Source organism: Berghia stephanieae, chromosome 6, assembly GCF_034508935.2.
Source record: "Berghia stephanieae isolate SIO BIC M18660-M18661 chromosome 6, UCSD_Bste_1.3, whole genome shotgun sequence".
In the NCBI taxonomy this organism is placed as follows: Eukaryota; Metazoa; Mollusca; class Gastropoda; order Nudibranchia; family Aeolidiidae; genus Berghia; species Berghia stephanieae.
In genome coordinates, this window is record NC_088365.1 from 30,543,289 (window position 1) to 30,569,881 (window position 26,593).

At 35.0% G+C, this 26,593-nt stretch overlaps 2 protein-coding genes across 7 annotated transcripts in view; both read right to left on the reverse strand.

Moving 5' to 3' along the window:
• LOC144974837 (uncharacterized) overlaps positions 1-1,331 on the reverse strand; it is a 7,514-nt gene extending 6,183 nt beyond the window's left edge. Inside the window, exon 1 of one of the 3 annotated variants that reach the window (XM_078918175.1) lies at positions 1,216-1,331. Coding sequence is in view for 1 of the 3 variants with exons in the window: in XM_078918173.1 (XP_078774299.1) it covers positions 888-963 (76 nt within the window). In the remaining 2 variants the exon portion in view is untranslated. Of the gene's footprint in view, positions 1-887; positions 970-1,049; positions 1,139-1,215 lie in introns of those variants that run through there. The other 2 variants (XM_078918174.1, XM_078918173.1) reach the window with 2 other exon arrangements.
• Positions 1,332-5,273: 3,942 nt separating this feature from the next.
• LOC144974838 (organic cation transporter protein-like) overlaps positions 5,274-26,593 on the reverse strand; it is a 38,950-nt gene continuing 17,630 nt past the window's right edge. For all 4 annotated transcript variants that reach the window (XM_078918177.1, XM_078918178.1, XM_078918176.1 and 1 more), the window contains 8 exons: positions 25,617-25,809; positions 23,888-24,014; positions 17,958-18,070; positions 17,139-17,273; positions 15,791-15,873; positions 13,987-14,107; positions 10,155-10,227; positions 5,274-9,304 (listed from right to left, as the gene is read on the reverse strand). In XM_078918177.1, coding sequence (XP_078774303.1) covers positions 8,966-9,304; positions 10,155-10,227; positions 13,987-14,107; positions 15,791-15,873; positions 17,139-17,273; positions 17,958-18,070; positions 23,888-24,014; positions 25,617-25,809 — 1,184 coding nt within the window. In that variant the 3' untranslated portion in view covers positions 5,274-8,965. The remainder of the gene's footprint in view (positions 9,305-10,154; positions 10,228-13,986; positions 14,108-15,790; positions 15,874-17,138; positions 17,274-17,957; positions 18,071-23,887; positions 24,015-25,616; positions 25,810-26,593) is intronic.

The following is a 26,593-nucleotide window of genomic DNA, read 5'->3' on the forward strand; positions in this document are numbered from 1 at the left end:
GTTGTTCATTTAAAGTTATATTGAGTTGGTCTAATATTTGTACCCTATTAGGTGCTTTCATCATAAGGAACGATAAACTGAGTTTACTAGTATTAAAAAAAATAATAATAAAACAAAGAATAAAGAATATGAGTCTGTAATGGTGTATGAAAGAATGATTGCTGTGGGAAAAATGTCATTACTGTCCTATGTTGCCGAAACACATTTTACTTTCATTTTGACCAGCGAACGTTTACTTCATATAATATAAATCTTTGAAAATGACCCCAAATCATCAAAATGTTTCAAACTAGACATTTTTACAGTCTCAGGTTTCAGACTTTTTGACAAGTCGATAGTCTTCTCAATCGATTGTTGTTTGAAGTAAAAGTGGTAGATATGGCTAAAGTGGAATAAAAAAATTGTGTTTTGTCAGGCAGAATATTATCCGACATAATTTTGCATCAATCCATTTTATCACTCAGTACCTTGAAATCATAACGCTTTCCCTGAAATAAAAACTGAATTCATATAGTTTTCAAAAATATGTAAAGTGCTTATCTTTACACCTATAATATGTAAATAGCTATAAGTATAACATCAGTGTGATCTTTAAAACCAACTGGAGTTCAGATTTTCAAAATCAAAACTGATATCTAATTAATTATTTTAAAATAGTTTGCTGGGAACGCAGAAAAACTGACATAAAAAGATGAACACAGTAATTTGGAAGTAGCAGTTTTTCCTGTGATCTTGAATTAGATTTATCTATTACATTCTTTTCCTATTTTGTTCAAATGCAAACTTATATCATTTCTCTTTTTCTGCTATTTTCTTCAAGAAAGTTCTATGTAAACATAAGAAAAGTATGGAATGGAATAAATATGCCAAAAGAAAGTCATGTCTACTTTTCTTGTGAGTCTCCTGTTGGAATAAGCTATTCGGTACTTTAGTCCTGTTGTAGAAGGTCTCTATTATTATCATGCGTAACAAAATTGGAAACAGACACGGACATTTAGATAACAGCGATATCATTTGTTTTTAAATCGTGACATTTATCTCAAACCTACCTTCTTGAATCTGGTATCCAAATGATTTAATATTGCAAGACTGAATACAAATTAGCCACAAGATTACGCTGGTTTATATAAACACGATGTCAAAACCATGATTATAACCCTTTAACTGCGATTCTGAACATTTATTTAAATCATAATTTCTCCAAACTTCACGTACCCTGCGATTATTGTTGGGTTTTGTCAGGAAGAGAAAAGTAGCATTGGAGCGATGTGAGAAAGGCTTTATCAAAAAGTGAAGCCAGAGTCGCATCGCTGTCACAATTGTTGTTTGAAAACTGCACAACACATGATATCGATTAATAGTGTAATTGAACACAGCTTATAAAGGGTTAATCTATCATAAATCATCTGACCAATGGTTGCATTTCTTTGCTTTATCGACAACTTGATGGGTGTGTACAGCATTAAGATTGACTCATTAAGTAAGATTTATTATCTTCTATAGCTATTGTTATTATTTAAGATTATAGCTTCACTAATATTTCCAACAGACTATCATCCATAAGGCTTATGAAGGGAAACGTCACACGTAGGTACGGTCGGGAAGTATCAAGAGTACAGCGTATGAGCTGTTCCGTAGTAGCCGCTTGACATCGGGCGCTTATTGCTGACCTCCACCCTTTTTAGCTGACTAATCGTAAAATTCAAAATGATTTAAAATTTTGACCCACGACCCCATTCTGTTAGAATGTCGGGTAAGGCAGATGCCGAAAAATACATTCAATGCCAATTCAAATTGATCAAGAAACAGTAATTTTTCTCTCAGAAAGTTACAAAAATGAATGTTTCTCTCCCCAATTATAGCATTGCTTTTATGATGAACAAAGCATTAAACGGAAAGTTCAATGAAAGACCCCTAATCAATTAAAATCATATAGGCAATGTTACGCTTTTTGGGCATACACTCGGAGGAGATTTTTAAAATATACCAGCTAAAAACTCAATGAATACAATTTTTGCCAAATCTTGACAAAATTAGTTTAACACGGTCTTAAAACGCTCCCAAAATAACCAAGAACTTCAATTTAAGCAGTAACTTCCTACCTTAATATCCATTGCAAAGACCGTAAACTGTGGAGACAGTCGGGGCAGTACCGATCGGATAATTGGAGGCGAAAGGTCTTAAGTCAAATCAAGTAGTTTATCATATGGGGTCCTTGTCGCTAAGATGAAATAGAACTTGCCTGAATATTATAGGCAAAGGAAAAGTATCGTTCCGTGGTTGCAGCTTTAAAAAAAATACCTCTTTTTAGCCAGCAGTGATAAGGTAGTGTCTGTCATGTCAAATTTGGCGTTAGTCACTTTACAATAGACTATACAATGGCCCTTTACAAAGTAAAACAAGCCATTATTACCTATCGTTTAACCCTACGCTACTAAAACTGGGCTAAAATTAGGCTTCATCGACTTTAAGACTTAGAAGTATTTAAAGAAGATAACTTACTATTTACATTTTAACACATTTTGATCAAAATAGATAAAGGATAAATCTGCTAATCATAGACGTAGGCGCTCAGCGTCGTTTAGCGGCACTGTCTTTGCTTCGTACCCGAAAGATACCGAGTTCGATCACCCGCCGCTGAGCTGTTGGCCTTGAGCAAGTCACCTCGCCCTAGCTCAAAGTGCGGTGCTGAACTGCGGATGACGCCTGGGTTATTCCAGACTTCCATTGGAATAGACCGTAGAGACAAATTTCCCCTATGGGACGAATAAAGAGAATCTTACGAATCTTATCTTAAAATACTTTTTTTTTTAATTTAGATAAGAAAACTTCTGCTTCATAATACTCGTTACATTAATAATTTAGATTGACCCGTAACATGAAAAAAAAAATGAAAAAAACTTGCAATTTCTAAAACAGTCTCTTTTGTCATAATATTTTGGATCATCCTCATCTATTGGTTGATAATGAAACGCAACGGTTAGAGTCTTAAGAGTCACTTAAGATGACATTTTAATATATGTGACTTAACACCTCAAACCTCGGGATTATTCAGATGCATTAAAATTGATTTTGTAAGAAAAATAAAAATAGCATTTGGATAATTTTTTTATGTAGACAATAGGCTATAGTTTTTTACTAGAGTGACAAACATCAAAACCTCACATTTCTGTTCACATTTAGGTACATTAAAATTACTTCTTTTTCTTTTCAACCACGTTATCCGGCATAATACCGTTTTGAAATGGTGTTTTACACGACGTGTACTTATTTGCAAGTCTAATAACACAAATTATTATGGGCTAGGTGTTTTAATGGAAATGCTCTTAATCCAACTCAAAATATTGTCCATTACAACAATGTCGAATCAAGCCCATAATTGCGTTCGGTTATCAGACCTGCAAATGTGTGCACCTAGGTTTTACCCCTATTAGGCTTATATCAGGTCAACAACAAAAGGCCTGAATTTTTATACAATTTTTATGGAATTTTAGTATGTTAATGTTTTATTGCTTTGGGTTTGTTTTTTTAAACACCGATCCTTATGAAACTTTTGCTTTAATTATTTTAGTGGTGACGGTAGTCCAGTGTCTTCTGCATTGCATGACCTCTCTGATCATTTATAAGTCAATTTCGCATTGTAGTAACCATGAAACCTCTTAAATTGCTTATAAAGATGTGAAAATTCCCGTTGTATATATTTATGAAATTAGGAGACTTTGCTCATATCTTGTGAGCAAATTCCATGATTTATTACAACAAAAATTGAGCTTTAAAAATTGAGCTTTATATAGCGCAATGGCCACTAAATGTGCTCAAAGCGCTTTACAAGGGGTCCCTGGTCAACAGCATCATTTAACATGTAGGACGGGACATGACGCCTGTTAGGCGATTTTACAATTTTTTGGACACAGACAACGCTGTTAACGGCCAGGTACTCATTTTACACCCGAGTACGGTGAGAGAATGTGAGTAAAGAGCCTTCTTCAATGATTCAACTATGCGCCGAGGGCGAGATTCGAACCCTGGACCTTCCGATCCGAAAGCGAATGTCATACCACAAGACCACATAGCCGCACAACGAATCGTGAGCTGAGGATAAACTGGTTCTATCTTTAGATGTCATCAAATTGAGAAAAATCGATTTAAAGTTTATGTTTTGTTAATAACCGTATGAAAACTTCAGCCAGTCTTTTGTGCATAAAATTTGGGCTGATGACCCGACATGGATAAAAGTTTTATCAGATGAAGCCATTGTAATGCGTGTGATATCTTAAATTCATCCAAAAATGGAGATAGAACCAATTAATCCTCTGCTCACGAAATCAGTGTCAAATATTTTACTGATAATTCATAAAAGATTAACCGGAGGAAGACCAAGTAAATAACAATGTGAAGTTGAATTTAAGCTTCAATTTTATATACGAAAACAGATAAAATGGACGTTTCGGGTTTTCCTTTTATCAAAAAAAACATGATGAATGAAACATTACAGATGAATGAGATAATGTGGTAGTGGCGTTGTTAAGATGATATCTCCTTTGACAACGTACAGAATTATCCATTTCGCTGCAATAGATTATCAACAGTGTAAGTAAAATTGATTGTTCATCCCGTTATTTATCATGGCGTGTATAGTCGATTAGCCAGATCAGTAATAGTACGTTGACTTTGTGGTGTGACAAAATTGAAATAAGAGGGAGGGGCTGCTGCAAGACCAGATGTCACAACATCAGGAATGTTTTCCATGCTGTCAAATCAAAACTAGGACATAAATAATGACACGATAAAGACGAGGGAATCGTCGAAAAGAACTACGTATCTGAACTTTAAAATATTCTTCTTCTTCAAGTCTGTACCAGGCTTCGGCGGCTTCATGAGTTATAGCTCTTATCTCGCTGATTCTGTCAATTCACCAGATGGCTTCCCTGCAAAGTCCTTCAGTTGTGTCTGCAACGTTCTTCATCGTCTTCCCCTAGACCGTTTACCTTGGATTTTGCCCCTCACCGCTACAAACTCGTTATATCCCTTTGGCACGACGCGTTCGAAGAAACTCAGTTGTTCCTCTATTATAACGCTGAGCAACATTCTTTCCTTATAAGTTTGTTTCAATGTTTTAAGTCATCTTGGTTTGTTTAATGGTAGTATTCTTCGCAAGCACCACATTTTGAATGCCTCAACGTTTATTCTTAGCCTCAGTTCTTTGCGTCCCTCTCCCAAACCCAAACAACAAACACTGACAACACATAACTTTTGTAAGATCAATACCAAGGTAATAAAAAAAAATGCAAGCTTTAATAATAAACTTTTATCCGAGATTGATAAATCAGTAAGATTGTTTGTAAACAACTCGTTTATTAAATCAAATGAGTAAAAGGGACTATCTGTATTTCAAGAATAATTCATTAATTTAATGATAGGGGAAAACAACTTTTGTTATTTAGTCAAAGTATCAACTTTTAAGCAATAGGTAACAATATAAGGATTATATTTCATACAAACATGTGCATATTACCATCTCTTGTATTTATTTATGATAGACTTAACCTTTTTTTTTGAATATATAAATTATAACACAATGCTTGGCGTTTTACAGATGTTTTTATCAGTCAATCTAGCAATACACCTATTTTTCCTCTCTGGAACAAAATGATATTAGTTTGGTTTCTTTGCTTTGATTGTTTTTGGTTGTTTGTTGTCCTTTTTTCTTTGTTTCGTTTTTGTATTTTGGTTATCTTTTGTTTAATTTTTGTATTGTTTCAGGTCCGTTTTGTATTTCTGTGGCTTCAAATGCTATTGTGATGTCTAAATATTCATTAGAAGTGTTAGATTCTGTACCTGCATCTTTCTGTTATTTGAAGTTACAATGTTTGGTTGTTTTTATAATGTAAAACTTTTCTCTCGCCCCTGCATAGAAATGTGACAACTCTTGAGCATAATCCAATCAATTCGTAATCCGTGTCGTCCCAATCAATACGTCGTCTTTTGACCCCGAAAGTTAAAGATTTTAGACAACGGCCTCCACTCAGCCGTACATCGACAAATCATTTTTATTCGTTTTAGCCAGAAAATTTTTATTTCAAAAATCAATATTATCCTAAACATTTATAGAAATACACAAGAGCGATGTGCAACATCGCGGAAAGGGGGCGTTGAAGCCCTCATGAAAAGAAGAACGTGTAAACCTGTGCTGCCTGTGTAAGTGAGTGGCAATGTGAGATATATAAACAACAAAATGAAGAATTGCAGGTCGCGACTAACATCACCACCCGATAGCATTAGTCCTGGTGACAGGGGACTTCAATCAACCTCCTCTTGACAACTCATTTCCCCTACAACAACACACCACTTGTGCCACTATAAACGAACGCGCAATCGATCTTTTTTATTCAAACATTCAAAAAGGATATTCTTCTCGTCAACTCTTGGTGCATACAATATGGTTCCTATGATACCTAATTACAAAACAAAATTAATATCTCAGTCCCAGTCGTTCAAAAAGAAATTCAGATATGGGACTGCAATGCAGCGAATGCACTAAGGGAGTGCTTCGAATCCACCAACTGGAATATTTTTTATTCAATCAGCAAATGACCTCAATGACGTTTGTGATATTGTAACTAACTACATAACCTTTTGGGAACAAAACATTGTGAAAAGAAAAACAATAAAATCATTCGGAAATAACAAACCTTGGCTGACAAGAGCGATTAAATAGTTGTTAAATGAGAAAAAATACGCATTCAAGACTGGTGATCAAGAGGTAAGGAAAAAAGTTCCAAGAAAATTAAATAAAGCCATCCGAGAGAGGAAACAAATATGGAAAGAAAATATTGAGTCCCTAAGTCACGGGCATATTCCAAAAATTTGGAAAACTTCAAAAATAATTCCCGTCCCAAAACATCAAAAAGCCATAGAAATGAATGATTTTCTTACTGTAGCACTGAAATCCATCCCGATGAAATGCCTAGAAAGGATTATCCATCAAAGATTTCTACAACAAAGTACACAACAACATCTTGACAAAAACCAGTTTGTTTACAAATCAGGGCGTGGAGTGGACGACACTATATTAGTGTTTTCTCATCACACCTACAAACGCTTAGACACTCCAAAGGGATATGCCAGAACCTTATTCGTAGACTTTTCGAGTGCATTCAACATCATCCAGTCTCAACTACTAATCCCTAAACTGTCTAAGGAGGTGAGTCCCTCGATTGCACTCTGAGTACTAGAATTCTTGACAGACCGACCACAATTCGTTTCCCTCATGGATGATGAGAACAACAAAGTTGAATCTTCTACCCGTATCACCAACATTGGAGCACCCCAAGGAACTGCTCTTGCTCCCACACTTTTCATTATATACACAAATTACTGCATAAGCGGCACAAGTAATGTTAATATTTTAAAGTATGCCGACGATACCACCATTCAGGCCTTGGTAAGAACCGGAGATGATGTATTGAATTATTATAGAGATTTTGAAAGATTTGTTGAATAGTGTGATAATAACTATCTAGAACTTAATTTAAAGAAAACATAAGGAATGATATTTGATTTTAGGAAAGATGGTACCATACATGAAAATATAATTATTAAAAACGAAAAGGTAGAGAGGGTAGAGGAGTATACATACCTCGGAAAAATTGTCAATGAAAGATTAGACTGGACAACTCATTCATGCAAAGTACTTAATAAGAGGAAAACAAGATTTTTCATGATGAGGAGACTGCCCTCCATAAATGTTGACAAAGCAATTTTATCTTTGTTTTATAAATATTGCATGGTAGGTCTATTTTGTTTCTGTGTAGTTGCTTGGGGTTGAAATTGTAAAAAAATCTGAAGTAATAAAAATAAAATGAATAATAAAACCTGCTGATCGCATGTTAGGAAATGATGGATGGGACAATTTTGAAGATTTTCACAAAGATATTGCTAATGTTCAGATTAACAAAATTCAAAGAGACTAGTCCCACCCTCTGTACAACGAAATAAAAATAAGCCACAGGAGTACCAGACTAATACACATGAAAACCAAAAGACAAAGATATTTTTATTCATTTTTACCATCAGCAGTACGAAACTTTAGGATGATTTGTATTACATGAAACTTGAAAGATGCTATAATTTGCTCTAAAATATATTTATTTGTGCATTTTTACATGGTGCTATATCTACATTTTTTATTATTTATTTGTGCATTCAAATACCATGATTTTCTTTTTACTTTTTTATCAACCTGTATTGGCTATGTGCAATCCTTCCCATTCTAGTTTTAAAATTCTATTTGCATTACAAATCCATTATTACAACTCTATTCTACTTTCATGTCCGATTTTTATAGCATTGCTTGTAACTGCTGTATATTTTACGAATATTTTTATTATTTTTGATGTACATTTCGTTTATAGTGGCTTCGTATTTTCAACATAGTTCATGGCAGTGTATCAATCTGTGCTAATTTAACGATGAATGACGTGTAACATTATGATAATTTCCATTCAGGATCAATAAATTATATAATACCTTATCTTATCTAAACATTTAAAAATCCTCTTAAACCTGACACTTTAAGAGGCCAGATGTTTATGTATATTTGGGAAGTTGAGGGACACCTTAATTGGTCAATATTTTAAGTCAGGCCAGAATGAAAAAGATCTTTTGCGTTTAAGTTGGTAAAGCAGTTATTCACTCAAACATTTTTATCGATGTATTTTCCGAAATCTTTTATTTTTTGCTTTGTATCATTTTAGGTGAAATAGAAATAAAATTATTGAAAAGGCACACATGGGCAAATTATACTCTCTCTCTCTCTCTCTCTCTCTCTCTCTCTCTCTCTCTCTCTCTCTCTCTCTCTCTCTCTCTCTCTCTCTCTCTTCTGTTGTTCCGAAAACGAAAACCATTTAAACGTGTCTAAAATATTTCATATTTTATACACCATCATTATTCAACATAGATAAAATTATAATCGATACACAGTTACTGGATTTGAATGGTCGTCGTCCACGTCCTCTCCCTCATCATTGGGACGTGATTTATTTGAGTCATCGCCATATATTGTTGACACATTTAGGTTGTTATTCTGATGGCCTTTTTTCGTTATGTCGTCGACTGAGCTCTTGTTCTTGCCGTTAATCGTTTCCATCTCAATGACACCGGCCTTTTTGGTGGATGATGAAGTTATGGTATCGATTCTATCCGGCAATAACTTTCCTTTGGTATCAGGGACGAATATCAACAGTATTATGCCCACAATCAGCATGGATGTAATAATGGCGTATGATCTAAATGGCGCGTTGTCCTGGAGAGAAATTCAATACAAAAAATTTCTATGGCATGAACCAAAATAAAAGAGATTTTGTTATCTATGTGCATTTTGCTTAACATATATTTATTTATATCATAACGTTAATCGCTGACAATTTCAATAATGCCAATGGATGTTGTACCTACAGAAGTTGTCTGTTACAATACACATAGAATAAAATAAAATCCCCCCTAATTGATCTTGGTAATCACGAAAAAAGACTCGGGTGAAATGGGCGTTTGCCTCAGTGTAGCGTTGCAATGTAAAAAATATGAGCTAAGATCTGTTTGTTTGTTTGTTTGTTTTTGTTTGTTTTGTTTTCTTTTTCTCAAGGAAAAAAAACGAGCTAGCAACAGGATTCTGTGTTGTACTCTGGAAGAAATACATGTTTTTAAACTTTTGGCCAACAAAAAACTTGTTCTTCAAATATCCATCGATTAAAATGACCCTTATCTAGTCAAAAACTTTCAGTTTGAAAGGTTTTTTACTGTACGAGACGAGAGTTAATCCAAAGGACGGACATCTAAAAAGTCCCAGGATTGAGAATTTTTGACAAGACGATGATTTTAATCAATCAATGTGTTAAGGGCAAATGTTTTGGCCAAAAAAATATTAATGTGTTGTTTTTTGGGGGTTTTTTCCGTTTACGTCAGTTCTGGTGTAGATGTAATGTCTTGTTCACTCGCCCCAATTACCTCTTTTAGGACATAATATAGTAAAATTTACCTATTTCGATTCAGTTCGAGAGGAATGCATAACGGAAGTCATTACTTTTCATAGGCTTTATCAATACTAAACTGAAAACCGCTCTCTTTAGTTTTACATTGGCGAGTTGGCTACTTACCAAATCTATAAGAAAAGGTGCCGCAATACCCCCTACTCGAGCTGCTGCGTTAACCATTCCATATCCAAGACTCCTGTAGAAATAGAACCAGCTGTATTAAACGTTACCAATCGTCTCAAAACGGTATTATTTGAACCTGATGCTTAAAATTCAATCAATCAATTAAGCTTAACTCGTAAAAATGAAGTTAGAATAAAAGCTTTTGAGGAGAATAGTGTGATAAGTTTCTTTATTAAACTCAACTTTTAACTAATTAATTATTGTTATTTTGACTCCAAAAACGTTTATTCATCTAGTTTATTCCCACATAATATCATGTTGACGCGATGGTAGGTACATCTATTATTAATCTGAATTTTTGGATACTATTTGTATAGTTAGTAGGTTTCTAGTAATATTAATCCTTAGCCTGCAAGACACTATCTTTCAAATCATAACTTCTTATAATATACAGCTATTTATATCTTTAAAGCTACATGTTTTTATCAAGAGAGCTGTGATGCGTCTCTGGTTTGATTAATAATTGTTGTCTTACTGTTGTCCCATATATTGTTTGCAGAAGAAGAAGAAGAACAAGATGAAGAAAACTTCGAATCCTCATTTTTAAAACCCATTGGGTTCATATCGAATCCTGTCAAGTAAAATTCAATCAAGACTGTCAAACTTGTTGACATTCTCCATCGACTTTTGACAGCCATCTTAACTCATTATCCCAAATACTTCCCTTTATGAAAAAGCTACCTCCTCGTATCAAGCTTCTGAGCAATACTCAGACCTTTATATAAATACATTGCAGACTATCATGAAAGTCCTTTATCTTATGGATATGTACATCGACATTGACACTGAATAAGTCAGATTAAACGAAAAAGAAGAAAAGGAAGTAAATCCCCTTTGGGTACTCTTTGCTTTGCAGTCTTCTTCTTCCAGTGTCATCTCATGGGTTGAGGTCGACTTGAAATGACACGCCAATCTTCCCTGTTGACGGCTTGCTGACTGCATTCGGCTGCCGACAGTCCTGTCCATGTCCTCACATCATCTATCCAAGTTCTTGCTGGCCCGCCTCTTCCTCTTTTCCCCTCAACTCTACCCTCAAGAATGTCCTTGTTGACAGTTTGATGGCGTCTTAGGTGTCCAAAATACCTTAGTTTTCTTGTTTTTATTACTTTCATTAGGGTCGGTCTGATATCAAGGATGTCACAGACTTCTTGATTTGTTTTCCTTTCTTTCCAACTGATTTTTCCAAGGCGACGGAAAGTCCACAATTCAAAGGCCTCAATTATTTTCTCTATTTGTTTGTTCAAGGTCCATGATTCTGAGCCGTAGAGAAGTGCTAAGTGGACATAACATTTGAGTATTCTTATTCTCGTTTTCATCTGCGTTTGTTGCGAAGTTAAAATGTTAGGGCTGGGCGGGTACCCGGGTACCCGCGAGTACCCGCGGGTAATAAAGTTAAACCGGGTACTCGGGTAAAAGGGGCGGGTAACGGGTACCCGCTACAACAAATGGAAACCGAACTGAGAGTGATAATTTTTGGCGGTTTTAATATTTTTGAACAAAAATTGGAAATAATACAATTTTATTTACATATTTACATTTACATGACATTTTTTCAAAAGATTTTCCTACTTTATTGGTCAATTACATTGATTTTTTGTTTTATTTGTTAGCACACATTTGATTCAATTTTGGAATCAATAGGGTAAGACTATATTATATTAGTTCTTATCTTTTAAAGGAATCTCAGGTATTTTTATTTTATTTATTATCTATTATTTTTTTCATTGTAGTTAATTATCTTTGTTTCTTACTTCAGTTTCGCTTCATTTGTTGTAACAAATAATAAAATAATTAAAAAATTAAAAAATAAAAAAGACCCCCCCCCCCTACAAAAAATTTTTTTGGGGACAAAAGTCACTCCTGCCACGGGTACCCGCGGGTACCCGGGTAATCAGACCACTACCCGGGTATTACCCGGGTAATGATTTGGGCGGGTAATCCCAGCACTATAAAATGTTATTCAGTTGGCTGAACCTCGACTTAGCTATAGCAATCCTGTTTTTCACTTCCAGCTCATTCTTTCCGTTGTTGGTCATTGTCTGTCCAAGATATTTAAAAGAATCTACTTGTTCGATGTTTTGATTATTAATTTGGACTTTTGCGATTTTTTCAGGCTTCTGTGACATGACCATTACCTTCGTCTTTTGAACATTCATCTCTAGACCATTTGCTGCACTGTTCAGGTTTACTTGATTTGCAAGGATCTGTAGATTTGTCTCGTTCGATGCCAACAATACTGTATCATTTGCATATCTCAGATTATTTATCCTCCTACCTCCAATAACAATACCTGGAATGTGCTCGGTTTTACGGAAGATAAACTCTGTGTACAGGTTAAAGAGATATGGGGAGAGGATACATCCTTGACGAACTCCTCTTTTAATTGGCGTGAAAGGTGACAGATCACCCTGAATCCTGATGGCTGCTTTTTGATGCCAATATAGATTTGTGATTAGCCGTATATTTTTGCCATCAATGCCTGCTTTTTCCAGACATGTCATTAATTCTCCATGCTGTACCCTATCAAATGCTTTTGCGTAATCGATAAAACATGCATAGATTTCTTTTTGAAGATCAAGGTATTTTTGTGTGATATTATTTAAACAGAAAATTGCTTCTCTTGTCCCATTATTTTTTCTAAAGCTAAACTGTACATCGCCAACTTCATTATCGATGGTAGTCCTGATTCTTTCTAGGATGATCTTCAATAATAATTTAGTTACATGGGGCATCAGGCTTATTGTGCGGAAATCACTGCAAGTTGTCGCCTTTGGTTTTTTCGGTAGCGTGATGTAAACCGATTTGGCAAGTTCGTCTGGAATATAGCCTGTATTGTAAATACTATTAGAGAGATCCGTTAGTTTCACAATTGAGAATTCTTTTAAAATTTTTAGCATTTCTGTTACAATGTAACGATCGTCTAAAATGATCATCAGAATTGCAGGAGAAATATAATGTCTCTGTTTCGAACAGATATGATGAACTACTTATTGAATCACAAGAGCAATTCTCACAAGCAAATCAAATTGAAGAAATTGATATAAAATGGAACATTTTCAAAGACAGCATAAAATTCGGTAATAAGGATATTCCAAAGAAGGAGAAAAGAACAAGAAAGCAATGGATGACACCAGAAATTTTGGATCTCATGTCAGAACGTAAACAAATGAAGAACAAACCAGAGTATGAAGCGCTGAATAAGAAAATCCAACACAAATGCGAGCTTAAACACAAATGCAGGATGATCGAAATATTTGGCCTAGATGGAAAAGCAGACCACGAGGAAATAAGACAAATTTCGGGCAAAAAACGCACCACTAACCACAATAACTGTATTAAAGACAAGAATGGTAAAATATTATTTGAGAAAGAGGATATAAAGGAAAGATGGTGTCAATACATTGGCGAGTTATTTGATGATGACAGGCCCCAAATACCTTTGCCAAGCAACACTGACGGTCCTCCAATACTCGCATGTGAGATAGAAAATGCATTGAAAAATATGAAAGATGGCAAGGCTGAGGGTGAAGATGGCATTGTAACAGAAATGCTAAAAATTTTGAAAGCTTTGCAGTCTATCTCGAGAGAATAAGGAGATGGGCGTCTGCTGCAGTACAGCGCTGCAAAATGAGTAATATAAGCGAATTTTTTTCTTGCTCAAGGAAAAGGAAAATAACAAAAATAGGACTCGAATGTTGGTTTTCCGGGTGGATGTGCAATGCTTTATTCACTCAGCCATCTCGAACCAACAATGAAGGAAGAGAAATCTCACCTGATAACTGTTGGAAATGTCTCTGTACACCAGGTCATTATCACACCCCAAGCCGGTCCAACGCCCATCGTGGCAGACATACTCAACACTGTAATCCACATACCTCTAGAATCAGATGGCACTTAAAAAATAATATTTCAAAGTGACAAATTAGGGATCGGGCACTGCTGTGTAAGACAAAGATCTGAAAAAAGTTTGAAACAGTGCCAGACATAGCAGTAATGAAAAATACAAGAAAAAAAATGTCCCAGCCATCCAGCATGCCTCGATTGGAATCGAAACTCAAACTACACTATTACCGGCAGCGTCAGCTATAATATGGGCTAAGTTAAAAAAACGAAATGCCGACATTATGGACCTCTAACTCGAATCCCCAGGGTGGACATGCAATGTCTTATACCCCCGCCCATTTCACTCCCCTTTTACTCAACTTATCCCCATACTTTAATTATTTGGTACAACATTGGACTCAAAATCTAAGTGACTCGTTTCCTCCCAGAATATATCGAGTATTTGTTTTGTTTGGGTTTTTGGGGGTTTGTTTATATTTTGTTTTTGTTTTGTTTTGTTTGTTTTGTCTTTTGTTTGTTTATGTGTTTGTTTGTTTGTTTGTTTTTCCTCTGGGGACGGCATCTAACAGCTCTGCTTACCCAGCATAACAAAAAATTAGTAGTTTGCAATATTGTGGCAATCAATTGATACAGTCCGTTTAACAGTACGAAAACCGGCTCCGACTCCTGAACTTGATGTAGCGTAGGTGCTCAGCACAGACTAGGATGGTGCTCAGTGGAATAAGTCTCAATAAAACTCTGGACTGGGATTTGTTCCTATGGGTAAAGTCGTTTACACACATTACCCTACTCTTATAAGGAAAGATTGGAACGCCTTTCACTTTCTTCTTTAAAGTACAGAAGACTTAGAGGTGATCTAGATCAAATTTACAAGATCGTAAACAAGATTGACAACTTGAGTTCCAGGGAGTTCTTCAAATATGCGGTTTTGACGTCATCAAGAGGTGGGGTCTTCAAAATCTTCAAAGACCAGTATTAGACCTCAATACGTGCCCACTCTTTAATTTTCAGGACCGTAGATATTTGTAACTCTCTCCACGCCTCTTCAAGAACTGCAAGAAATCTCAACGTTTTTAAGAACTGTGTTGATAAGGAATTAGATCACCTTAACCCTCTCCTTACCAACTATAGGAAAATCGTCACATTTGTTACGATACAACCAACTTTTTTCTTATTCAAATTACTTTTGTTTATCATAAAATTTAAGGAAAATGAACAGTATGTTGTAGAGCTTGATTTGCAAAAGAAATTATGTATCGCAAGAACTTTACTGATAAAAAATATATTTTTGTGTTCGTTGAGTGTGAAGTTTTGGGGAAATCCAGAAAATGGCTGGTAAGGAGAGAGTTAGAATTGAATTCGATGAGTAATTATGTTTGTTTTATAATTGATATTCTGTACTTTATGTCTTACTTATGCGGTTTTTTATCACTGTGATAGGACACCAAAAGCCATACTATTGGCCTAATTTAGCTCTTTTTAGGTATTGCATTGTATTGTATCGAGTAAGTACCTGACTGTAGGCATCAATGTATATCATAAGAGTGCTAGCACAGAAAGAACGCCTACAGGATTTTTTTTTTTTTTTTTATGAAATAATATTATTTGTTTTACATAGCCGTGAAAACAAATATAAATCAGTGTTGATCGCAATGCGTGACATTGAAATAATGGAGAGACGCCGTATTATAAAGGTGCGCATTATTTTACTAGTTTAATTCGTAGATACTCACCAACGAAATATACTATCAAACACCCACAGGATGGTATAACTCCTAAAATCAACAAGGCTACACATGTCAATTTGCGTCCAAATCTGAGAGACCAAGAACATACATAAACATAATAGTCTTGCCAATTTAATAATATTTTTTTTAATTCAATGAAATAGTCTTGAAAACATTGTAGTCACAATAAACTCAATTTATAATAACGGTGACCAATTGTTTCAAAACGGGGTGTCCGGATGAGCCTCATGATTACAATTGAATTGTAATGAAAATGTTGCGGCTCGAAGCTCGAAGATATAAATAACAATATGAAATTGAATGTAAGCTTCAATGTAATATACGAAAACAGATAAAAATGGATGTTTCGGGTTTCCCCTTTATCAACAAAACAGGATGGATGAAACACTTCAGACGAATGAGATAATGTGGTAGTGGCGTTGTTCAACAACGGACGGAGTTCTTTTAATAACTAACTAAAACAAAGCCATAGTCTTACAATGTTCCTAAGCGCAGTCAATATTCATACTCACATGCAAAACATGCGTGACACATATAAAGAATCTAACATAATTACACATAGCCGAACAACTACATTCATACATAGCCAATCAACTGTAATACATTACAATACATATTACACACCCCCCCCCCCCCCCCCAACTAAGGGATTGCTTACATAATGCAATACAGTTTAACATGTATTTAAATGTATTAATAATGTAACAATAATATATTAATTATAATTAGAATCAAATACTTTTCCTCTTAAAAATAACATTATCTTCACATAATCCTATTGTACCTCTTTTTAAACTATGACCTATGAAGTCTAACTTAGTTGTTGCCATCAGACATTTTGAAGGTCGAGTCAGATTCACTTTCTCCATACAGTCCAATAGCTCGTTGACAGTCCTCATGTCGTCATCAAATGTTTCATTGTGTACGAGAATGTCGTCAATGTAGACCGTCACGTTTTTATTCCGTCAATCAGCTTCTTTACTGCACGATTCAACTTGGCACCGGCATTCATTATTCCGAATGACGTGCGCAGAATTCGTACTGCTGTTACGGTAATAATTGCTTGTTATCTTTTGTAAAGGGCGCTAGTCTACGCAGAGTTCTTTTCTCCAGATCTAACAGAACCCCCAAACTGATCACTGCTGGCTGGACAGAGGTGGGGGGGGGGGGCATAAACATATTTACAACACCTGGGACTAATACCAGACTCTTTGCTTGTGAAGATAGAGCTCAATAGAGCTATAGAGACCCTAAATCAAGTAAAATAGAGTAAATGTTTTCTTTAAAAAACTTACAAAGAAAAAAAAACGAATAATTTAGAATAGCACCTTACCTGTTGGTTAAATAGAAAGTGGCAGTTGTGAGTGGAATCGGCACGGTATTAAGTAAAAAGATGTTCAAATACAAGTTTCCTGATAGTGCCGAAACTCCAAATGAAATTCCATAAAAAACACAAGACATCATGAACCTGAAACAAAACCACATTAAGTTCACTGTGGTATTCTGTACTCTGAAAAATCAAGTTTTCCTAAGTTTGGCCAGAAAATTCGTGCTTTAAATTTTATTATCGATTGGTTAACATGAGACTATCCGAATAGCAAACCTGGGACTATACGGAAGTTCCAAGTGGAGAGTTTTTAACAAGATCAGGGTCATTTTAATCAATCGATATGTACTTTGAGGGACGAGTTTTCTGGCCAAAATATGAAAAACGTTTTTCAGAGTTTGGCAATTCGGGCTTGATAATTAGAATAACAATTACAAGCACTTATGTAGCGCTTAACCGTACATGGGCTCTACACACAAGACATCATGAACCTGAAACAAAGCTACATTAAGATCACTGTGGTATTCTGTACTCTGAAAAATCAAGTTTTTCAAATTTTGGCCAGAAAACTGGCTTTCAAATATCAATCGACAAGAATGGCCCTCATCTGTCAAATGCTCTCAAACCTGAGTCTCCAATGAAGTCCCGGGTTTGAGAGCGTTGGGTGAAGAGGTCTTTTAATTGATCATGTTTGAACGATCATTGTCTGCCAAAAATATTTTAATTTTTTTTTTTGTTTTTTTTTTCTGAGTAAGCAGAACTGGTCTGCATTTGAAATTGACGTATAAAATCTAAAGTATTGAGAATAGATGCTATGACACTTACCATGAGTAACAGTAAATCAGTGAAATTAAGATCTGTTTTCTCCCTTTAAACAAGTCCCTGTATGTATACTCTTTCGCCTTTGCACTGATTTCTTGATCTTCTTTGTATATTTGCTGGAGATAGAGTGTAGTTTTGGTGAGCCAGTTAATGAAAATAATTGACTTTGAGTCCTATTGCTAATAATAAATCTTTAATGTCCTAAAAAAAAAGTGGCAATTTGTCATTTGGTTACACATTTATAAAAATGCAATATTGACATAATCACACTTACACAGATGCACACTAGTAACGTCGTAGTCATCGGGAAAAAAACGCCATCAACAACAACAACATCATCATCGTCATCATCATCATCATCATCATCATCATCATCATCACCATCTTCATCATCACAACAACTTTCCTAATATTTTCGTTACAATCATTCACTTTCAAAATTCCCATATAACACCATCACCATCTTCATCATACTCCATATTATATTATTTCCTGTAACATCTATCTATCTATCTATCTCTCTCTCTCTCTCTCTCTCTCTCTCTCTCTCTCTCTCTCTCTCTCTCTGTTCTTTCACCCTTATATCAGAAATAGTAATATCTTCATATTATATACACAACATGCAATTTTGTTATAGCAAAGTTACATTAAGTGAGATAATGAGATTTGCACATCAAATTTCCTCCCTCATTCCTTTCTAAGGGTAAGAATCTTGTCCTTCCCCCCCCCCCCCCCCCCCCCCTCCTCCTCTCTCTCTCTCTCTCTCTCTCTCTTCTCTCTCTCTCTCTCTCTCTCTCTCTCTCTCTCTCTCTCTTCTCTCCTCTCTCTCTTTCTCCTCCCTCCCTCCCTCTCTCTCTCTTCTCTCTTCTCTCTCTCTCTCTCTCTCTCTCTCTCTCTCTCTCTCTCTCTCTCTCTCTCTCTCTCTTTCTCTCTCTCCCTATCGCTCTTCCTTTTTATCTACTCTGTATGTGAGGAATAACTATCGATGCTGTGAGTTTGTCCAAAATGATCAAAACACCCGCCAGCAGGACACAACGCACCAATACACAAAACCACATGCAATCCCGAACGCCAAAAGTCCGACCGCTAGAATTCAGTGAGAACCACAGACTACTACCGCTGTGTTATCTATGGTTTGAACCATTCATAAAACCCAAGGAGCCGAGTTACTTCAATTTTGTTTCTCTCATATGGAAACTAAGCTACACATATTAATACTATTACTATATAGATAGAATGCCTTGGCCAAGGAGTTCACAACATTGCCATCCGGAATATAACGGACCAACACACACAACCTCTGTGTAACCGTGAATTTTTATAGTCTGGTTAATACAGTTTAGTGAGAACAACTCACAAACGCGGATGGCAAAAACAATAACAAAGGCCTGAGTGACGTCATCTGCATACTATCTATACTCCCAAATATATTTGAGTCCTAATCATACTCTCTTATGTAATAATAACATGAGTACATGTAACACACACACACACACACACACACACACACACACACACACACACACGCATGCAAAAAACCGTAGCCATCGTTATGTTATAGATAGAATGCGCTTGGCCAAGGAGTTCATAACATTGCCATCCGAAGTATAACGGACCAACACACAAACTCTGTGTAACCATGAACTTGTATAGTCTGGTTAATACAGTTTAGTGAGAACAACTCACAAACGCGATGGCAAAAACAATAACAAAGGCCTGAGTGACGTCATCTGCATACTATCTATAGCCTTTTACTGAAATCCAAAAGGACTGGCAGTTTGACGTCATTATTTGGTTTTTGCACCGCCTAGTCAGTTGTCGTTAGCCTAGTAGAGCTCATGGAAACAAGTTATTTCATTGGTTGAACTATTGAATACAACTCACGATTTGTTTTCTTTTGTGGCAAAAGACTGGCATTTTGACGTCATATTTTGGTCAGTATCAGGCCATAACTTTACGAAGGAGGCCACGCATAAACACACCAATGAACAATTTCCCCTTGTTCACTCTCTCTCTCTCTCTCTCTCTCTCTCTCTCTCTCTCTCTCTCTCTCTCTCTCTCTCTCTCTCTCTTTCTTTCTCTCTCTCTCCCTCTCTCTCTTACACACACAAAAACAAACAGGGACACGGACACACACACACACACACACACACACACACACACACACACACATACATACACGCACGCACGGAGCTCCTGTCATCCTGCTCTTTCACATTTATTTAAAGAAGTGATATATATTATATAATATATATATATATATATATATATATATATATATGCAAGGTTAAGTAAAGTCATATAATAGATTACATCAAATTTACATTTAATATTATTGGTGCCAACACTATTTAATATTACACACCCCACAGAACTACAAAAATCATAAGCTCCACGCTTCTCTCTCATCTCACTCTCTCTCTCATTCTTCTTCCTCTCTCCCTCTCTTATATTATATATATATATAATATATATATCTCTGTACTACCCTCTATCGTATACATTTATCATTATCTCTCTCTCCCTCTCTCTCTCTCTCTCTCTCTCTCTCTCTCTCTCTCTCTTCCTCTATCCATTCCCTCCTCTATTGTAATACATTGTTAAGACCTTTGCAGACGTATGAAGCATTTACTGGTTTAATTGCAGAAGGAACGAAAGTCTGTTTGTATTTGTTGATTCTGCAGTGTGCGAGACCATACCTTCTACCTGATGGGAGAATTTTAAATTCTTGATGAAGCACATTGTTTTTGTTTATTAATGATAGAAACAGCTTTTTTAATGAGATGTTTTTGATGCAGATGTTCAACACCATCCAGAGCGGAATTTATTATTTTACTCGATTCTTTGATAAGTTTATTTATCTTTGACTTTTCTCTTACCCCACATCCACCATGCCACACTGTAATGCCACATGTAATAACGCTCATAATGAAGGAGTTGTAAATTTGCAACATAGTCTTTTCCTGACATCAAAGGATCTTAATTTTCTCAGAATATACATTCTTTTTGTTATTTTTTTTACAGCATAGTGTCAATATAATGTTTCAAATTCAAATTGTGACTAAGCGTTATGCCCAAGTATTTAAAATCATCTACAATTTCTACATCAACATTTCCTTTTTTAACAGGTTTAAAATGTTCGTATTTTCTGTTGTTGGTAAAAATTTGTGCTTTAGTTTTTGAGGTATTAATTTCAAGAAAATTGTGCTAGCACCAGTCAACAAATTTATTAACTCGATTAAAATATTTGGTTTCAGATTCTTTATCTGTTATGAGACCTAGTATTGCAGTGTCGTCAGCATATTTAATTACCTGGCAGTTTTCAAATGAAGCTCAACAATATTCATCTTTACCCACTGTGATCTCTGTGTTAAAAAACTCTTAAACCAACCAATCAAGTAGTCTGGTATATCTATGGCACGTAGTTTGGTCAACAGCATGGCAGTGTTCATCGCGTTAAAAGCTGATGAGAAGTCTACATATAGAATCCTCGCCAGATTTGAAGACTTCTTGTCGAGATATTTCCCCACTCCGTTTATTACGGTCAGTAACGCATCTCCCACGCTGAGTGAATGCTGGTATGCGAATTGGTGTTTATCTAGTATTTTTGAGTCGTATACTGTCTGAAGAAGCTCGCATTCTATTATTTTTTCCAAGCATTTCATCACAATTGATGTCAGGGCAACCGGTCGGTAGTCGTTGAACGCCACCGGGCAGCTCTTCTTCGGTACTGGCACTATCACGGACGTTTTCTATAGCACTGGTACGGACTGTTCATCGATGGAACGTTAGAATATTTGTGTGAAAGGCACCGCCAGTTGGTTGTGGAAGTATTTCAATATGAGACCGTGTATGTTGTCTGGACCGGGTGCTTTCCGTTCCTTACAACGTTTAAATAAATCCGCCTCAACTGTTTCTTCTAGTTCTGGTGGTGGCTTTCTGTTGATTTTTGAAGTTGATGAAGTTAATTCCGTGTCGATTGTTGGTAGACACGTGTGGAAGTGGCAGTAAAAGGTGTTGAGTTCGTCAACATCTATGTTTGCATTACCAGATGGGAGTCGTGTTTTCTTTGTTTCTGCCCCTCCCATTTCACGAATCATTTCCCACGCTTTCATGGAATTTCCTAATTTTAAATTTTGTTCCATTTTTCGTTTGTACGCTTCCTTTTCTTGTTTAATGACGATTTTAGTTCTTTCTCTTTGGAGTGTGTTTGTGTTCTGTCACCGCCCATTTATGCGATCTTCTTTTTATTTAGGGCATATTTCAAACCCATGCTTTGTTGGGGAAAATTCTAATTTCTTTCTTTTTAACACATGACTCAACACAGAATGTTATATAGCTTGTCACTACGTCAGTCTATTCATCAATCGTTCCGTCTAATGGCATTAACGTATCCCACATCGTACATTCAAAGCAATCATTGAGACAGTCTATTGGTTCTTGTGACCGTTTTAATGTTTAATGATTGGTTTTCCTTTTTAAAAATTTAGACACATATGTTGGTATCATGTGTATTGTGTTGTGGTCGGAGTTGGAAATCGGTTGCTTACAGATTGATGTGTAGGCTTCTTTTATGTTACAGTGACACAGGTCAAGTGTGTTGTTATGAAGATTCTTGCAAGTGACAAATTGATTGAGTCCGGAGATTGTGGTTGAAATAGCCAATAATTATTAAGGGGCTGTCCGGGTATCTGAGTAGCAGTCGCGACGTGTGTTCTTCCAGCGTTTGTTTTGGTTCGTCACTATTTTGAGCTTGGGAACTTGAATCAATGCATCATACAGAGAAGAACGAACATAGCTACTTATTTCTCAAATTGAATAAGTCTAACAAATTGCTATTGAAATTCAATTTCCGGAATCTGGTCAATCCAGAAAAAATTAGCGACTTGATACGTAAGTCCAAACCAATTCATGATTCAAACGTTCACTTTTGATCGAACTTGTTGCGTTAATTTCAACCTTTGACTAGAATTAATACAATATGTACAACAAATTACACAATTAATAAAATTAATCGGTATGTACAACTTTATGTAGATTGTCTTTGTTGGTTATAGTTCAATTTTTCCCATAACAGTTTCGATTCTTCAACCAACCTTTTTGAGGAAAATCTCATGATTATGACAGCCGAATTACATGAGCATCTAGATTAAAGAAAATTGGACTTACATCGACGATAAAGCATTTAAAGTGAAACTCAGGAGAAAAATATACGCCTAGAAATCATAAATTTGTAATAATACGTTGTCTTCAGTTCATTCATTTTTATTCTGTTAAATTATGCTTATTTTTTTTCTTTGTTTTTAAATATGTGGAAAGGTATCGTCAGAGATCCGGCACATCGACCGATGTCTTGAAAGGAGTGAAATTAATAGATAGAACAAAGATGACGCCACTCTGGTCTTTGTTATTGATTTTTTGCCATCCGAGTTTATGAGTAATCCTCACTAAACTGCGTTAATCAGTCTATATACGTTTAAGGTTGCACACAGTTTTATATTTTGGTTCGTTATATTTCCGGGTGGCAATGTTGTGAGCTTCTTAGCCAAGCGCAAACTATCTATACCACAAGTTCAAACGCAATCGATTGAAATGACCCTGAATGTGTCCCAAAAACTGTCATATTGTCACTTCTTTGAATGTTTGTCGTTTTTGCTTTGTTTCTCTTAACATATGTTATGCGTGTAAGTAAAATAATCACAACAACAGCACAAAAAACTGTCTAACCTAAAATGTTTATAGTTTGATTGATATTGATGTTATGCGTTTAATTAAAAACTCATAACATCCTCCAGTCGGATATAATGTACCACCACACAAGACTATGTGTAATCTTAAACGTCTGAGTTAGTGAGAACTACTCATAAAAGGGCTGGCTAAAAACAATAACAAAGAGCTGAGTGACGTCAATTCCGTTCCATCTATAGTTCTACCTCTAATACAGCCCGTGTCTGCTTCGGTGGGATCTTGGAGTTCATCTTAGCCATGCTCTCAAAGATCTTCCAGGCTTCCTCATAGCGACCTCGAAGTGCCAACCATCGCACGCTTTCGGGAACGAAGCTGGAAAAAAAAAAGTCAGTCTTTCATAGCCATTATGGTCATTGAGCCGGACTTTATCCGTTTCGATAGCGTGAATCGTACAAGAGCAATTGCTTGCTACCCTTTGGAAAGGTCAATAGCCAATCGCAAAATACATTCAGTCCGATCTAACAGACAAAAATGACCAAGCTACCCAAGCTGTGTCCCTTTTGTTAATAATAATGATAATAATAATAATAATAATAATAATAATAATAATAATAATAATAATAATAATAATAATAAAATAATAATAATAATAATAATAACAATAATAATAATAATAATAATAATAATAATAATAATAATAATAATAATAATATTAATAATAATAATAATAATAATAATAATAATAATAATAATAATAATAATAATAATAATAATAATAATAATAATAATAATTTATTGTTTCCCAAAAAGGAAGTTTTTTGTATTATTTTGTATAATTCACAAAGTAAGATAAATAGATAATGGAAATATGATGTATTTATAAATAAGGAGCTGTTTCACAACCTGAGCCTCGTTTTATATATGAATAATTTCCATACTGTAAAATAGTTAAATTTATCACTATAAATTGAAAATTGAAAATATTGCAAAACAAATAAATTATAAACTAATATTCACATTATTCAGCTACCCAATCACTGCTTTGTGGACAGAGGGGTCAGGAAAATATTGTCGACTTCACTAGGGATCCATCGCGCTCCTTTTGCGTGTGAATCGAATGCGCTAATAAATTAGCTATCAAGACCCCTTGTAAAAGATAATGCATTCTTTAAAATCGAGTTGTAGCATTTTCACTACATTTATATTCTAAAAATTACAATGCATGCATATTCTATCAAATTAACTTTAAAAAATAATTAATCTCCAATTAAAACAATCCGGAGGATGTTACACCCAAATAAAGAAGAAGAAATAATAGAATTAACAACCAACTGCTTATGGTGATGAAGCCTTTTATCCTGGAATTTGTAGGGTAAAAAGATGTAACATTAATTTGCTTCAAACCAGTGGATAAGATGCAGGCTTATCAAGTCTACTATTAACTGGCCTATTTGAAAGAATGAATGAAACCTTGTATAGGACATTAGAATTATTACAATAATAAGAGTGTAGATGATGATGATGATGATGATGATGATGTAGATGATGATATAATATTATTATTATTATTATTATATTATTATTATTATTATTATTATTATTATTATTATTATTATTATTATTATTATATTATATTAATTATTAATGATAATAATAATAAGAAGAGAAAAAAAAGAAGAAGAAGAAGAAGAAGAAGAAGAAGAAAAGAAGAAGAAGAGAAGAAAAAGAAGAAGAAGAAGAAGAAGAAGAAGAAGAAGAAGAAGAAAAAGAAGAAGAAAAAGAATAATAATAATAATAATGATAATAATAATAATAATAATAATAATAATAATAATAAATAATATAATAATAATAATAATAATATAATAATAATAATAATAATAATAATAATAATAATAATAATAATTTCTATAACCCCGTTCAAATGACAGCTCTTGCTCAAGTACTTGTTGCAATAATGTACAGAGGACTTACAAGTATCCAGTAGCAAGGAAAAGACCAAATACGCCCAGTGCAATGTGAAGATATGCCCAGTCATCCAATAGATAAGCCAACAACGCCAACATACTAACGCCAATTGACCACATCGGTAACACGCCCAATATCGTACGCCATTTTATGGGCAAAAATTCCATGGGGTAAAGAAACGCCACTACAAGTATTCCTCCTTCAAAAAGGAAATAAAAACAAATAAAATTAAAAGCATGTCCAAAAAAAAAAAAAAAAAAAAAAAAAAACGAAAACATAATATGAGTGCTCTTAATACTCATATACCTCCACCCTTCATTAAATCTCATACTTTTTCTCTTTTCAACAACCCCCCCCCCCCCCTCCTTTGAACGCTTCTATTCTCTTTAATATGATTGTTGTTCTTTACGAGAACTATAAATGTGATACACCGTCTCAAAACGTAGTGGAAGGTGGGGCAAGTTGAGCACTTATCAGACTTTAGCTTGTATCAAGAAAAACGGATGTATTTAAAACATCTTCATACAAAATAATCTTATATTTGCCATTTCTTTACAATATCAATCGTTTAGCTTTAAAAATTGGAGTAAAAAACGCATGATTCTACAACGAACTTCCACTGTTGATTAGCCAATACTAAAATATTGTTGTGAAATTAAAAACAGAAAACTTTGAAACTCAATTTTCACAGTGGATTAATTAATGTCCAATATACTTAGGTTGCGTGGAAAGATAATTTGGTTTCGTATCCATCGTCCTTGTCGTTGATCAAATCAACACGTGCAATAAAGTTGAGTACACGTGACTTCCCTCCCTTGTTTCACCACAAGAAAATCTTCTTCCATAACTTCACAATCAGGTCCCGCTATATTGTCGTCTGTAAAAACATCAGATGCGTCATCGTCAGCATCCAACTCAGAATCTAATGAGGTTTGGTTTCCGTGCACGGGATTTCAATAAAATCCTTTGTAGCTACTGTTTTG